Here is a 16,200-nt window from a genome sequence, read left to right as displayed (position 1 = left end):
CATTCCTTTTCACAAAACTGTTGCGGTTCACTAAGATTCCTGGGATGTCTGTTGTGAAGGGCAGCTCTCTTGGGGTCATACCACAGCATCTCAATCAGGTTGAGGTCAGGACTTTATAAAGTTGAAAAAAGCTGAAAAAGGTTAGAAAACTTGAACAAGTAGAGTCACTTGGAGCAATTTTAAAACAGCTGCAGGTCCCAAGAGCACCAGTGCAAACACATTTTTCCAAGTATAAAGTGCATGGCACTGTTTTGTCGCTGCCACAATCAGGTAGAAAATACAAGCTATTGCCTGCTGCTGCGGGAAAATACCACAGCATCTCAATCAGGTTGAGGTCAGGACTTTATAAAGTTGAAAAAAGCTGAAAAAGGTTAGAAAAATCTCTGAAAGTCTTGGCAGTCACTAGTCCATGGTTCGACAATTTGTAAATGGAGAAAGTTCAGCACAGATGCTTCTCTTCCAAGCAGTGGCTGTCCTGTATAGATGACTGCAAGAGAACAGCACAGGCTGCTCAATTAGGTAAAAAAAAAAAAAAAAAAAGAAACAGAGTGTCAGCTGAAATATTACAGAAATCACTGGCACATGGCAACATGCAGAAAAAAATATAAATTGAATTGTTTGGGAGGAACACACAATGAAATTGGCACAGCACACCAACATCACAACCTTAACCAACCGTGAGGCATTGTGGGGGTAGCATCATTGTATGGGCATGCTTAGCTACGTCAGGGCTTGGACAGCTTGCTATCATTAGCCATGTGGTCATCATGGTGTATTTGTTTTTATTTCTAAATCCCTTCATAACAAATACAGTCAGAAAAATACAATTGATGACTAGAGAACATGAGCTATATTCTACTGTTTGTACTGCTCTTTTCATGCAGCAGCCACAATGAGCACTTAAATCACTGGTGTCACAGTGTCTGGCCCGGCAGCCAGATCCAGCCCGTGAGGTTGCTTTTTTGTGGCCCGCGAAGGCAAATCATGTGTATTGACTTGATGTGTTTCTTTGAAATTGTCTTCACTGTTAACACAACATATGAGATATTGCAAGCATTTGTTACCAATCCCTCCTTTAAAACAAACCGAAAAGAGATGAACAAACTATTTATTGGCTTCTGATTTCAAAACTAGTTATACATCAATTTGTAGGGTATCGGTGCTAATATATGGCGATCATACATTTCTATGGGTTCACAGTCGTAACGGCCCTCCGAGGGACACCACAACTATGATGTGGCCCGCGACAAAAATGAGTTTGACAACCCTGACTCAAATGGTTCAATCATGTTCAATTTGCGCTATTTAAGTTGACTTTTTTTAGGGCAAGTGATGCTGCTAAAAATGTCACTTTGTGTAATTTTGATGCGCCCACTTCTGTGCCCTTTTATGTGAATATTTTTAGCTAAACCTGTCAGCTAATCAAAGAAAGGGTTGCCTGAGTAGACCAAGCGAAAGAATAGTAGATGTGGACATCGGTGCGACACTCTTCTATGCGAGTACTGGCATTCTGACACAGGAACAGGTTACTGTGTTAGCGTTACCATGACAACTGTGCTGACAATTTCAAATATATACATATATGTGTGTATATATATATATATATATATATATATATATATATATATATATATATATATATATATATATATATATATATATTTATAGTTGTGATCAAAAGTTTGCATTTGCTTGTAAAGAACATAATGTCATGGCTCTCCTGACTTTCCAGTTATCTCTACAACTCTGATTTTTCTCTGAAAGAGTGATTGGACCAGATACTTTCTTTGTCATGAAAAACATTCATGAAGTTTGGTTCTTTAATGAGTTTATGATGGATTGATGGATTAACAGAAATAGTGACCAAATCTGCTGGGTCAAAAATATACATACATCAACATGAATTAGCACTTTTGGTGACTGAGAAAGTTGTGTCAATGGAATGAACTTTATAACGTGGCCTCTTAACTTCTTGTGAGTGAATACAAGTCAATATAGCTGTTGACTTCTCTCAGTCCATTTAAAGAGGGCTCATTGGATACAAACGCCCACAACGCTACAATGGGAAAGTCAAAGGTGCTCAGCAGGAAAGGCGAATCATTAACTTGAACAAGTAGAGTCACTTGGAGCAATTTTAAAACAGCTGTAGGTCCCAAGAGCACCAGTGCAAACACATTTTTCCAAGTATAAAGTGCATGGCACTGTTTTGTCGCTGCCACAATCAGGTAGAAAATACAAGCTATTGCCTGCTGCTGCGGGAAAATTGGTCCAAAGAGTGAAAAGCCAACTTAACAAATTAGAAGCTGCTGGAACACAGGTGTCTGTGTCCACAGTCAAGTGTGTTTTGCATCGTCATGGACTGAGAGGCTGCCGTGCAACAAGGAAGACCTCGCTCCATAAGGTTGCATCATTTTAATCAGCAGTGTTGCTGCCGTGTTAAAAGGCATTGTTAGGAAAGAATCCGTTCAGGTACATACATGTACATTTGCAGTTCAAAATCGTTCTGTAAATGGAGTAAATATCACATTTTTCAAAATAGAAGACGACTTCATGAGTTTCAGCGAAGATGATTAAAGTGACTTGTGATTTCAAACACAGGAGAAATGAAGATAGATAAATACTGTTTATTTCTCTTAGTTCTGTTCCGTTTTGATCATCAAAGTTGCTTCCGTGTTAAAAGGCACTGTTAGGAAAGAATCTGTTCGGGTACATACGTGTACATTTACAGCTCAAAATTGTTCTGCAAAGGCAGTAAATATCTAATTTTTCAACAAAGATCGGTACGGCTTATATAAAGGTGCGGTTTATAGATGGTTTTTTTTTCATTATTCATAGGTGCGTTTTTGAAATCTATCTTGCCTTGTCAAATTGTTAACAAAATAATTCAGACTCAACTTATTTTTGAGGGAAGTGTTAGAAATGTATCACAACCTGTCACTCTTTAAACTGGTGGTATAACTGGATACCGGTCAGAGAGGTGCTTGGCCAGACTGGACGAACCATTGCAGTTTTAAAACAAGCCTTACAGACGGACTTTGTCATGTGGGTCGGCTTGCCATGGCTGTCGGCCATGTAAGCAAAAAAGTTCAATATGATAATTATATAATTAAGACACTTTGCACGTCATGCTTTTCAACGAGGAGCGGAGGGGCAGCCAGCGCTTCAGTGCTTGAGGCCATCTTCCTCACACGCAGAAGGAGGCGTTTTCTTTAGGTGTTTCTCATGTCATTGGACAGGCGCCTTTAGCATATGTACAGTATACTTGCCTTTAAGACAGAGTTGGAGAGCTCTGTGTTCTTTTTTTAAATTTTAAAGACTGGGGTTAAAAAGAAATGGTATCGAGACGTTTTTGACACCAAAAAATCACAGTGCGGTACTGGTAGCGATGTCCCGTGCAACACTAATTGGATGTTTATCAAGCGTTTCTTAAATAATTTTTGGGATCTGTAGAAAAATAAAAGTTCCCCCCGAAAAAAAATGATTCTTATTACTATCCATCCAACCATTATCCAATCTGCTCATCCTCACAGGGTGCTGGAGCCTATCCGCCCAGCTGTCTTTGGGCAGTAGGCGGGGTACACCCTGAACTGGTTGCCAGCCAATCGCAGGGCACACAGAGACAAACAAACAACCACACTCACAATGACACCTACGGGCAATTTAGAGTGTCCAATTAACCTACCATGCATGTTTTTGGAATGTGGGAGGAAAACGCAGTACCCGGAGAAAACCACACAGGCACGGGGAGATCATGCAAACTGTATTCAGGAAGGCCGGGGCCGGAATCGAACCCACGACCTCTGCACTGTGAGGTGGACGTGCTAACCAGTCGACCACTATAATAATAATAGTAATAATAATAATAATCCATCCATCCATTATCTGTACCGCTTCTCCTCACAAGGGTCGCGGGGCGTGCTGGAGCCTATCCCAGCTGTCTTTGGGCAGTAGGCGGGGGACACCCTGAACTGGTTGCCAGCCAATCGCAGGGCAAATAATAATAATAATAATAATAATAATTATTATTATTATTATTATTATTGGCGGCACGGTGGTCGACTGGTTAGCACGTCCGCCTCACAGTTCAGAGGTCGTGGGTTCGATCCCGGCTCCGGCCACCCTGTGTGGAGTTTGCATGTTCTCCCCGTGCCTGCGTGGGTTTCCTCCGGGTACTCCGGTTTCCTCCCACATTCCAAAAAAACATGCATGGTAGGTTGATTGGACTGTCTAAATTGCCCCTAGGTGTGATTGTGAGTGCGGATGTTTGTCTCTGTGTGCCCTGCGATTGGCTGGCAACCAATTCAGGGTGTCCCCCGCCTACTGCCCAAAGACAGCTGGGATAGGCTCCAGCACGCCCGCGACCCTTGTGAGGATAAGCGGTATGGATAATGAATGAATGAATGAATTATTATTATTATTATTATTACTGAAATGCATTATTTTTCATGTTTGTGCACATTTAACAAAATCCATTTATTCAAAGAGTGTCTTGCAGGAATCCCCCGTGTTTACCAGAAACAGTCACATGACTGTTGGTCACAGTCAAAGTAAATCTCAATAGTAAATTAGTAACTTTCCAACTGCAATGATGTCATTTCAACTTTTCATTCACGGTCCCTTGCTGTCACATGAATTCCTGCTTTCATTTTCGAAATATCTCATCAGTCCAACACGTGACAGGCAGGAGCTGTTTAACTGTTTCTGAGCTATGTGACTTCATGTGTTTCACTCTTCACGATTCCCATTACTCACTTCTTCGAAGTCCTACTCTTTGTTGGGATAGAGTAGAGCTGTATATCTTAAGATATGACCTGGATCAGTAAGCTTACTCATAAATGGAAATACACACCGATACACGTGTACACATTGGGATGCTGTGATAAGGGGAAAGGTGGTCACCTCCCTCCACCCCTCCCTTTCACTTTATTTCTAGTTTTAGGGGATGTTTGTGTTTGAAGTCACATGCACTCATGTTATAAATACACTTGCATGCCTTCACTTTCATGAAACAAGGTAAACATCCAGACGACGGCAATTACCATGATGGTGGATCTTGATGCAGCCGGTGAGTTTTCTATTTCTATTTACAGATCAGTAATACATAGTCAAATTTGATTTTATATGATTTGTAGTATGATATAGGTATTTTATTTACAAAAATAGTTATTTAGCCACTACATGAATTCCACTTTAGGCTTTTGCTCCTTTCATGCAGCAAACAAAAAAACACAAAAAAAAAATACAAAAGAAACACGTTTTAGTATGATGCAGTACAGTTGTAATAATAAATGTATTGTTAAATGTTTTTGTAAAATTCTGTGTTAAATAAGTAACTGTATCTTATGTTTATGTTTGTTGCTGCCTCCGGGCCAGGACTCCCTTGAATAAGAGGTTTTTAATCGCAATGGGAAATATCCTGGTTATCTTCCGAGAGTGTCAATCAAAAACAAGCATAGCATATATTTATGCAGGCAGCTTTTGTGTTGGATATAATTAGACTGCAGGTTTACTTACTGTTGTGTGGCCAGTTAGCATATAGGTCATGAAAAAAAAACAAAAAAAAAACAGAAGCAGTGCATTCTTGTCATCAAGAAATGCTGCATCTGTAAACCAGGTCATTAAAAAAAATAAATGACTGGGAGTTGGATTCATGGCCTGTGCTTTGAAGTGCAGATATCATATTGGAGATAACAGGAAAGAACATTGTCTACAAAAGCTTAGCATTCCCTTGATGACTTTATTGTAGCTCAATTGGAAGTTTATCAGAACAAAGGTAATGAATATTATACTGTACTTTCAGACAGTGGTATCGCACCAAAATCAGTGCCCCCAGATATTTATCACAAAGCACCACTGCCCCCTCATTAACCGGCTTCCACAGATTCCCCAGCCCCGTTTTTATGATGGAACTTTTCCAAAATGAAACCGTTTGAGTTGTAGCCAAGTCATTTATTGCATCGTGCATCTAATCTTATACAATTTATCTTGCAGATGTTGAGTCAAAGATGTCGCAAAGATGTGGCTTCCAGTGCCTCAGCCCTCTGACATTCCATCAGCGGGCCGTAGGAGACATGATCCACCTGAGTGAGGGGTGTTGCCATGGAACGAGGTCAAACTGCACATTCAGAAATGGCCTTTTGTTCAGCAATCGTCCCGTGAGGGTCCGGGAACGGGTTCGGCTGCGGGTGGAGGCCGAGTCTGCCCGCTGGCACGGAGCCATGCGAGTGGGCTTCACCAACATTTCTCCAGATTCCCGATCTCTGCCCCTGCCCAGCATGGCCATCCCTGAGCTGACTGAAACCCCCGGGCACTGGGCCGCCCCCGTGCTAGAGGAGCTCTGCAAGGCTGGAGCAGAGCTGCAGTTTTGGGTGTCGCGCTCAGGCAGCTTGTATGTTTGCAACCAGAGCGGCTGCAAGCGCAAGCTATTAAGAGGAGTGATGCTTAGGCAGCCTCTGTGGGCCATGGTGGACGTTTATGGGCAGACGTGCTCTGTTCTTCTCTTAGGTAGGTTTCATGTTGGCCAGACAGCCTGAATTTAGCTCAAGGGGATTGAAACTTTGTTCCTTTCAAGGGTCGTGTTGAGGAAATTGGAAGGATAAGGGCCACATTGACATTCTTCACCTTACATCTAACACCCTAAAACCAATCCATCACTGTAGGTTAAGACAGAATTATACAGTATATTGTTTTATATACATGAGGTTTATGATATGATAAAGCAAAAAGTCAAGAATATTTGTTGTTGGCCTGAGCCCTGAAACCCAATTCAATAGATCCGTCCCTGTACTGAGCAGCAGAAGTCCACATTCAGAACCAAAACAAAAGCAATCTGTAGTACGATACCCTTGGCACAGAACAGAAAATGTAACAAACATTTAAATTTCAAGCCATTTGCTACTGTAATTGAATTGTCTTTAATCGTTGGGGTTTTATAAATAGAAGTGTTACCATTTTAGTTGTTTGCATTATTTAGCTTTTCTAGAAAGTCTCCGGAAAACAGGAAAAAAAACTCAACAGAAAGTTTTCGATGTTCACTTTTTAAAATCAACTGCACGAATGCAGCGTGCCTAACAGTCACAGCCAGTTCCCTGACACGCATCTTACTGAATGATTGGTGGAAAACAAGGAAATGAGAGATGAGAACAGATTTGTTCTGTTCTTTGCCTTCCTTGTCAGCCAGTGTAGAAAGTACAGTAGCTACAATGCAGGCAAACGACATGGGACATTTCACAATGTGCTATCGGACCACGAATAGCTCCCAGGCCACAGTATGTTCACCAACGGTGTAGCTGTTTGAAGTAGCTGCCTTATTCATAAGAATCGCCTGCCTTTTTGCTTCAGGCTCTGAGAAACGCACAAGCTTTTTCACCAGGAGGTCACGTCAGAGACTCCTCTCGCCCGTTTCTGACACAGACCCCTTGACATGTGATGACTTCTCCTGTCTCAACCCGCTGCTGACAACAGGTGGGTAGGCTTTCTTGAAGCAAGCGGCGTGATTGAAGCACTAACTGTGATGAATATCTGTTCACGATACTCGCTGTCTCTTGATGACAGATGGAGAAGGGACGACGTGTGTGGTGTGCATGGGCCAGGAAGCCAACATCTCTCTGTCTTGTGGCCACCGCTGTATGTGTCGCGCGTGCGCTAGCAGGGTCTTTCACGTTTTTGGTACGTGCCCCCTGTGCAGGTTGACCATGGAGTCACCACCGATGATGGCTTGAGAGGTTGCTACTGACAGACAATGACAATCTGTCATGGTACCTTGATCTGTAAATCTGAATCATGTAGAAATTTTAATTTGATGTTTGATTTCTTGAACATGAACAAAGTAAACTTTCATTTTTATTCATAATGCAATATGTATGTTTGTGTTTATAGTTGTTCTTGTTTTGTTTTTAATTGGAAGGAAGAGCTTTGTTTGGACTGTTTATTCTCAGTTTTTATATTATTTATGTAATACATAAGTAAGTATTGTGTGAAAGATCTTTGTCAAGAAAAAAGGTCTCCGTTCCGATATTGCTCATTGTGACAACAGCGAATAACTCAGCGGAACGTTCACGGTTGAACAGAATCTGTTCAGCGACGCTGTTGGATGTCAAGTTTATTCTGATTTCCAATAGCTACAGTTTTGCCCCTTAAAAGAACACCAGAAAATGGATTCCTCTTCGATCGAGCTAAAGAGCTGCTGGCACGGAGCCATGCGAGTGGGCTTCACCAACATTTCTCCAGATTACCGATCTCTTCCCCTGCCCAGCACGGCCATCTCTTAGCTGACTGAAACCCCCGGACACTGGGCCACCCCCGTCCATTCTTAATGGACATACAATGTGACAGACTCCAGTTACCTGCCTCGAAATGGATGGATGGATAGTTTACTATTACTGTAAATATGTTCAAATGCTCACTAAATGCTGAGAAATGGTGAGGGTGTGAGTGTGTCAACGATATTGTTATTTGTTTTAACATTCTTTACTGTCACACAAGTGTAAAAAGAATTTGGGAGCTAGTTTGCTAAAGAGAACGCTTAACTTGAAATGATGTTTTGGGTGCAATTCAATCAATCAATCAATCACATTTTATTTATATAGCACTTTTCATACATAAAAATGCAACTCAAAGTGCTTTAAAACATTCAAAGCAAAACATAGAATTAGCTTCGATCAAAAGAAAAGATAAATTATTTAAAAGTTGTTGAAAGGTGTGTCTTGAGCTTCCTCTTAAAAATATCAACAGTCTCTGCAGACCTGACATCCTCTGGCAGGCTATTCCAAAGGTGAGGACCAAAACGGCTGAATGCAGCCTCGCCATGCATTTTGGTCCTCACCCTTGGAATAAATAAAAGGCCGGCGCCAGAGGACCTCAGGATCCGCGAGGGCTGGTATGATAAAAGCAAATCAGATAAATAAGATGGCCCAAGACCATTAACACATTTATAAACTAATAAAAATACTTTAAAATCGATCCTGAAACACACAGGGAGCCAATGCAGCAATTTCAGAACTGGCGTAATGTGCTCCCGCCCTCTCGTTCTCGTCAGCACCCGAGCGGCTGAATTCTGCAGTAGTTGCAGTGGTGAAATGCTCTTTTTCGGGAGGCCAGAGAGCAGGGCATTACAGTAATCTAAACGACAGGAAATAAAGGCATGCATCAGCACTTCCGTGTTAGCCTGAGAGAGAAACGGGCGGACTATGGCGATATTCTTAAGGTGATAAAAACCAATCTTGGTTACATTTTTAATATGAGGAATAAAACTGAGCTCAGAGTCAAAAATGATACCAAGGTTCTTCACACAGTGTGAGGGATTAAAAATGTGTAGTTTTGGTAAAAGCTTCTCTCTCTGACCTTCGGGACCGATAACTAAAACCTCAGTCTTGTCCTGATTGAGCTGTAGGAAATTATCTGCCATCCATGACTTGATATCTAAAATGCAATTTAAAAGGGTATCAATGGGTCCTGTGTCATCAGGAGACACGGCAATATACAGCTGCGTGTCATCAGCATAGCTGTGAAAGCTGATGCCGTGTCCCCTGATGACATCCCCGAGGGGAAGCATATATAGATTTAAAAGTAGGGGGCCTAAAATCGAACCTTGAGGAACCCCACATTTAATTTCATGAGTTTTAGAGGAACAAGTATCCATACTTACAAAGAAATATCGGTCTGTGAGATAGGAATAAAACCAGTCAAAAACAGTACCAGAGATGCCCACTAGATTTTTAAGTCTATTTAATAAAATTTGGTGATCTACTGTATCAAAAGCAGCGCTTAGATCCAGTAGCACCAAGACTGTGAGTTTTCTCACGTCTGCAGTGCACGTAATATCATTTAAAATCCTTAAAAGAGCAGTCTCCGTACTGTGGTTCATCCTAAAACCAGATTGATATTTCTCCAAAATATTATTTGTATTTAAAAAATGATTCAACTGGATGAAAACCAGTTTTTCTAAAATCTTACTTAAAAACGGTAAGTTGGATACGGGTCTGTAATTATTAAAAACGCTCGGGTCAGAACCGCTCTTCTTCAGAAGGGGCTTCACCACCGCCGTTTTAAAGGCAGCGGGGAAGACGCCTGTCTGAAGAGAGCAATTGACTATATTTAAAATTTGTTCTTCAAAAAATCCATAAAATGTCTTAAAAAGAAATGTGGGAATTGGATCCAAAAGGCAGGTTGTTGGGTTTACCTGGGAGAAAACTCGAACAAGTGTCCTTGCATCAACCAGGGCAAAACTTTCCAGTGTTTCCTCATGTAAATATGATTGTCCGGGTTTATTAAAACTTGTGTTTTGACGGGCTAAAAGACTGGATCTTATGTCATCGATTTTACTTCTGAAGTGGTCTGCAAAGTCCTCACAGAAAGCATCTGTTGGTCTCTGTGGGGACTTATTAAAATCAGAACTAGTTAAAAGTTCAAAGGTGGAGAAGAGAACCCTGGGGTTGTTTTTATTGACTGTAATGAGGTTTGAGAAATAGGAAGATCTTGCCAGTTTTACTGTTTTATTGTAGGATTTCAGTTGTTCGCATAAAATTTCATAGTGTACTGTAAGTTTACTTTTTCTCCACCTCCTCTCTGCACTCCTGCATTTTCTCTTTGATATTTTGATAGCATTGTTTCTCCACGGGGGTACAGTCTTTGTTTTTGTTGTTTTAATTAAAAGTGGAGCTACTGAATCTAATGATGATTTAAGATGTAGGTTAAAATTGTCAACAATAAGATCACAGGGTGCAGGTAAAATGTCAGCAGGAGTGCTTTTTAAGATCTCGATAAAATTTGCAGCCACCTCAGAAGATAGGTAGCGTTTCTTCACTGTTCTGACCGGGACTGCTAGATGGTTAAAACTGGCGATGTTAAAATAGACACAGTAGTGGTCTGACACTGCCAAGTCAACAACAGAGGACACACAATTGAAATCTTGTGAGTCTTTACTGGACTGACAGTGTTTTTGTAATTTTTTTTTAAATTCCAAATTGTAGGATAGTTGCCATGTTTGACTTTCGACCTTCCACTGACAGTGTGTTGATTCAGTTTATAGGTCTCATATATGTCACACGTGTGTGCACAGAGCCAGTCTGGGTGCACTCAGTTTCATTCTTACGGTTTTGGGCCATAATCACAGAGATAATGATTGGCAAGATAAGTGGCATGTGATGCAAAACACAAAAACAAGTAACTAAACAAAACTACAAACAACAGCGAATGGAAAAAAAACAAAAAACAAAAAAAACCACAACAGCACACTAAATAAAACATGAAAAATATAACTGCAAATGGAAAAAGAGGCAAACAATAAAACATTGGCACCCTTAGCATTCACCTGCAGTGTTGGGCAAGTTACTTCCAAAATGAAACAAATTACATATTACTAGTTACTTGCATGTGAAAGTAATACGTTTCTTTACAATATTACTCTATTTGAGTAATGCGTTACTCAAGTTTAAGTTACTTTTAAGTTACTTTTTCAAAAATCAGGGATTCATTTATTTAATCATGATTTCAAGACCTTAAAAGGAAAATGCAAAATTTGCTGCCATACTCTAGCTGGTCAAGTTAACTTCTGAGCATATTTAACTATAATATATACCTATAATATTAAACGTTTCGACTCTATGGTGTGGTGGGTCATCACTACTATCAATATTTGTATCAATAAGATGTATTCTTTATATATAAATATTGGAACTGATATTTTGTCCAGTAAATAAATAATCAGACTGTGAACCACAAATGAAATTATCATTATTCTCAAATTAATTTACACACTGGGGGCGGCATGGCTCAGTGGTAGAGTGGTCCTTTCCCAACCGGCAGGTTGTGGGTTCAATCCCCGGCCATTGTGACCATGTTGAAGTATCCTTGAGCAAGATACTGAACCCCCAGTTGCTCCCGATGCTGCATCATCAGGAGGTAGATGAGGTACAGTGTGAAACGCTTTGAGTACGAAAGGTAGAAAAGCTCTGTACAAGTGACAGTCCATTTGCCATTTACACACACATAATAGTGATGCATAACATACAATCTAACAAGATAGATAGATGGACAGATGGATAGATGGATAGAAACACACAGACAGGGCATGTGTAATAAAAGCAAGAATATGTATTGAAGTCAAAACTGACCTGACTAAATGTTTTTTCCTTTTTCATTATCATTTTTTCTATTTATGATAATTGAAAGTTGTTAGTTCTAATTTTCTTTTACTACATGGAGACAAAGTTTCGAGGTGATTTAAAAAAAAAAAAGGTAAATAAGAAACGAGCGCATCAGACTCTAATAATGGCGTCTATTGTAGTTTGTCCGATTGATGGTGCCTTAGCGTGACGTCATTTGTCACCGGCAGATGATTTTCATTTTGATTGTGAACAGCCAATCAGAAATACTACGTTTTACATATGGCAATTGATGGCACTAAGTTCATTAAATCATATCTAAAAAGCACAGTGACTTTTTTTTTTTTTGCAGTTTATTCGCTTCATTTTACTTAGGTTTGTTCCTGCTTGTATTTTGTGTCTCTGATTTGCATTTTATTTTATGAAATCGTGACAGTGATTATTGTCACAAACAATAACTTCTCAGCCCTCTTGGGTGTTGTCAATGGTGTAGAGACTATTAAAATGTTTGGCCGAGAGTTGACTCGCGCACTCACCTTGGTACGTGAAGCTCCAAGTACGACAGGAACATTTTATTTAAATACTGCCAGAGGTAATAATTCATGATCAAGTGATATTATAAACAGATCTACTTGTTCAATGCAAAATACAGCTGTCAACATATGAATTATAGTCCCGAAATTCGGAACGCGCTACCAGCTCAGTAGCTCTAATAACGTAAAAAAAAAACATTACTTCGTTACTGCCTAAATGTAATCTATTACTGGTACTGCGTTAAGTAACGCGTTACTCCCAACACTGTTCACCTGTCACCTAATGGCCAAGCTCAAGCTGTACCGTATTTAGTCAAATTTCGGTTCAGGGAGTTGGTGGATAGCTTACTGATGTGCGTGACCTTAGTATTGTTTCAATTACAACTGGTTGGCCTTGGTGCAAGTCCCTTGGGTTTCGTTCAATTTTTATCAAAATTGATGTGTAAAACGAACTCGATCATAATTTTTCATTGTGCCATAAACTTTTATCAGCATGTAAATGCATGCCAGTGTACCATGAAAACAGGCTCCAATAAAACCTGAGATTAACAAAGTGAAAATAACACCATCCGCTGTTTTGTTTATTGTACGACCTCAAGACACGAGGTTACTGTTACCAAAGGAGGCGAGACCAGCAATTAAATCCAATCGTTCATGGATTTTTTTCATCCTTGCCCTGCCAATGTTTGCGTGTTATGCTCTATAAAAAGATGAAAACATAGAATTACTTGTGTGGTATTAGTTTAAAAGCAGATTTTGTTTATCCTTGTGATTGAGATGATAAGATTACAATTTATAACCAATTTATGCAAGAAAGTTAAGAAATCTCAAAGGGTTCACATACTTTTCCCTCCCACTGTAAGATAGCTCACCAACAGATGCTCAGTAGAGCTAATGGAGAAAAAAAAAAGGCCATGCATCCTTTAATATCAGGGTCAACTATTGAAGAAACTCAATCACACTAACTGTAAAACATTTCCAAAAATCATCTACGTCCTCTCCGTCATCAGCAAGGTCTCAGCTCTGACAGGGAGGCTGTAGACTGTGACTGAGATATCTGTGGGCTCAAAGATCTCTTCCAGCATCTCTGAAACTCTTTCCCACTTTAGTCGATCCAGGCCACAGCCAATACTGCCGGGGAGACACAAACATAACACTGTTGACAAACTTTAACATCTTTCATGAGAATTGTTAGACACATTGCAAATGTACACAGTAAATTTCATAGAGTACATTTTACTCTTAAAAAAGTATTGTATTAGTTTATTTTTTAAAAAAGTCTCAATAATTGAGGAACCCACAAACTTCAGGTTGGAAGACAGCCACCCTATCACCTGAGCCATTGCGCTTCTAATGTGACTTTTGCAAATCACTGATGTCAGGCGGAATATTTTTGGGGGGGGATTTCACCTTTTGGAAACACGAGTAATTTACTTGCTCACAGTAGGTGTGACATGGCTCATGTGGTAGAGTGACCGTTTCCTAACCGGAAGCTTGTTGGTACGTTCCTAAACCCTTGTGTGCCTTTTTAAAAATAAACTAAATACAATGCAAGTAAAATTGACTCAAAAACTCTCCTTGTGTAATTTACTTCGAATTTTTGGGTGAAAAAACTTAACTCGTTTTTGTTTTTTCAAAGTAAAGAACTATCTCCAAATGTTTTTCTGTGTAAAATTTACTATGAATATGATTATTTTCCAAGTGTAACTTTTACTCTGTTTGGACTGGGACCAAATACTGTATAGTCTTTTTAGAGTAAAACATACTCTACAAAATTTACTGTGTATCCACTGTGGGGCGAATAAAGTTGATTTAATCTGGCCGCAGTATTTATTGTACGCACTGGACCCATGATACTATGATTCTTACTTATGAGAGATTGTATATAATCTTAAATTTTTGGGAGAAAAAAAATAATTCAAACCGAGGCATGGAAATTCGTGTGACTGCATTTTGGATACAGTGCGCTCTCATGTCCTCCAAGCTCTGTCTCAGGTTGTCATAGGTCGGCTTTTGGCTCACCTTTTTCTTCGTGATCTAAAAATTGAAAAATACAACAGCCACAGTCTATTCGAGCCTCAAATGTGCAAACATAAACTTATTCTTTTAACAATTTCATGGTTACCAGATAGTACACAAAACGTTTGCCTCTCTTCAGTACAGCACACTGTCCCACCAGCTTCTCTGGTTGGATAAAGTAAAGATACTGTTAGGGGTGAGTGGGATGAATCTAAATACAAAAGACAAAAGCCATGAGACATATCCCCCTCAAGAGTAAGACCGTTTCTTATATAAATAGTGGCTTGACTCACTCTGTCCCTTGAGCTCCTCGACCCCTCTGAACTTCTGCTTGAACATGACTGCGATGCCTGCCCCCATGCGGCAGTCCTCACTGATGCAGTGGGCCAGAGCCTCGTCCGTGGGACACGAGAACAGATCACCCGTGACGTGATTTAGCCTCCATTTGTCGTTCGCCAGCTAACCACAGGAGGGTGACATTTCAGTTACAACTGTTTCTAAATAATAGCTATATTAATAATGCTTACGAGTAAATATTTACCTGCGCTGTGTCAGGCATGCTTGGTTGAGAGGACATTTGGCTGTGAAACGATGAAGCGCTTGAAGACACGGAGGCAGCGCGTGACGTGACCTAATATTATTGATTTGTGGTGCAACGTCACTCGCCATAAAAGCACAATAATGTCGTCCTTTAGCCGAGTCCCGACTGACACTTTAAAAGAAATGTGTAACTTACAAACAAACAGTGTGTTTGTTTGCCAACTCAACGCGTTGATTCGTTGTCCATAGTCTCGTTTTATGTCGCTCTATCTCGCGAGATTGGTAACGTTTAACCCGTCATTTTAAAAATAAAAGGATTTGATACAGCATCTTAGATAAGGGGTTCACAAGAAAACGGTCCAAGGACCGGCACCGTCCTGAGGGTCATTTAGTTCCGCGGTGCAAAGAAAGGAAATAACTTTGTTTCAAATCATAGTTGCTATTTTATTCTCAATCTTCTGGGTATGTTATTTTGGAAAAAACAACCACTTCCGCTCTCTCGTCCTTGTTTATGCATCAATGACCCAAACACAACACTTTAACTGTAGCGTTCCCCTGGACAGCGGAAACGAACCAACGAAGTACAGTAATGAATATGAGACAACTGCACGGTCATAGACTCATAATCGAAGTGGGATATGGGCAAAAAGAGAGTCATATTTAAGTGACGGATTCGTCGCATCACAAAATCGTTAAGCTTAAAGTTCATTCAAAGACAGGCCTAAGATTTTTTGCTAAATAACGTGAACACGAGACACACAAAGAACCCCATATTATGTCATGCGCTGAAAAGCATCATTCTTATTGGTTGCCTGGACATTTTTGTGTGTGAAATTTTGTCTTCCTGTTTCCCTAACACCAAAACTAAAGCTGAGGGCTTTGAGGCTCACAGCTGTTTCAGCATTATGGACATTTTCTAGTACTGCTGCACTCGCCCCGCTCCTAAACACCCTCAAACTCTGTCCGTGGATATGCGTGAAAGTGATCCCTGGTTCAAAAAAAGG

General features: G+C 40.2%; 2 protein-coding genes across 3 annotated transcripts; one reads left to right on the top strand and one right to left on the bottom strand.

Moving 5' to 3' along the window:
• Positions 1 to 4,921: 4,921 nt before the first annotated feature.
• LOC147153457 (E3 ubiquitin-protein ligase NEURL3-like) lies at positions 4,922 to 8,393 on the top strand. Its single transcript, XM_086044358.1, has 4 exons — positions 4,922 to 5,065; positions 5,992 to 6,504; positions 7,342 to 7,464; positions 7,555 to 8,393. Exons 1-4 carry the CDS (start codon positions 5,041 to 5,043, stop codon positions 7,719 to 7,721), a joined length of 828 nt encoding a protein of 275 aa, XP_085900484.1. The 5' UTR covers positions 4,922 to 5,040; the 3' UTR covers positions 7,722 to 8,393.
• Positions 8,394 to 13,532: 5,139 nt separating this feature from the next.
• oard1 (O-acyl-ADP-ribose deacylase 1) lies at positions 13,533 to 15,472 on the bottom strand. 2 transcript variants are annotated; one of them, XM_086044339.1, is made up of 5 exons: positions 15,198 to 15,469; positions 14,950 to 15,115; positions 14,763 to 14,821; positions 14,562 to 14,674; positions 13,533 to 13,768 (listed from the first exon to the last, which is right to left on the bottom strand). In XM_086044339.1, the coding sequence occupies exons 1-5, from the start codon at positions 15,231 to 15,233 to the stop codon at positions 13,627 to 13,629; spliced, it is 516 nt and encodes a 171-aa protein (XP_085900465.1). In that variant the 5' UTR covers positions 15,234 to 15,469; the 3' UTR covers positions 13,533 to 13,626. The 2 variants fall into 2 exon arrangements, with proteins under 2 accessions (XP_085900465.1, XP_085900472.1); XM_086044346.1 differs by having other exon boundaries at positions 13,557 to 13,768; positions 14,660 to 14,674; positions 15,198 to 15,472.
• Positions 15,473 to 16,200: the final 728 nt, after the last annotated feature.

The sequence above is a fragment of the Filicampus tigris genome, chromosome 1 (genome assembly GCF_054856515.1).
Source record: "Filicampus tigris isolate MCC_2025a chromosome 1, RoL_Ftig_1.0, whole genome shotgun sequence".
Lineage (NCBI taxonomy): Eukaryota > Metazoa > Chordata > Actinopteri > Syngnathiformes > Syngnathidae > Filicampus > Filicampus tigris.
Note: the sequence above shows the minus strand (reverse complement) of the source record. Positions and strands in the feature narration are given on the sequence as shown.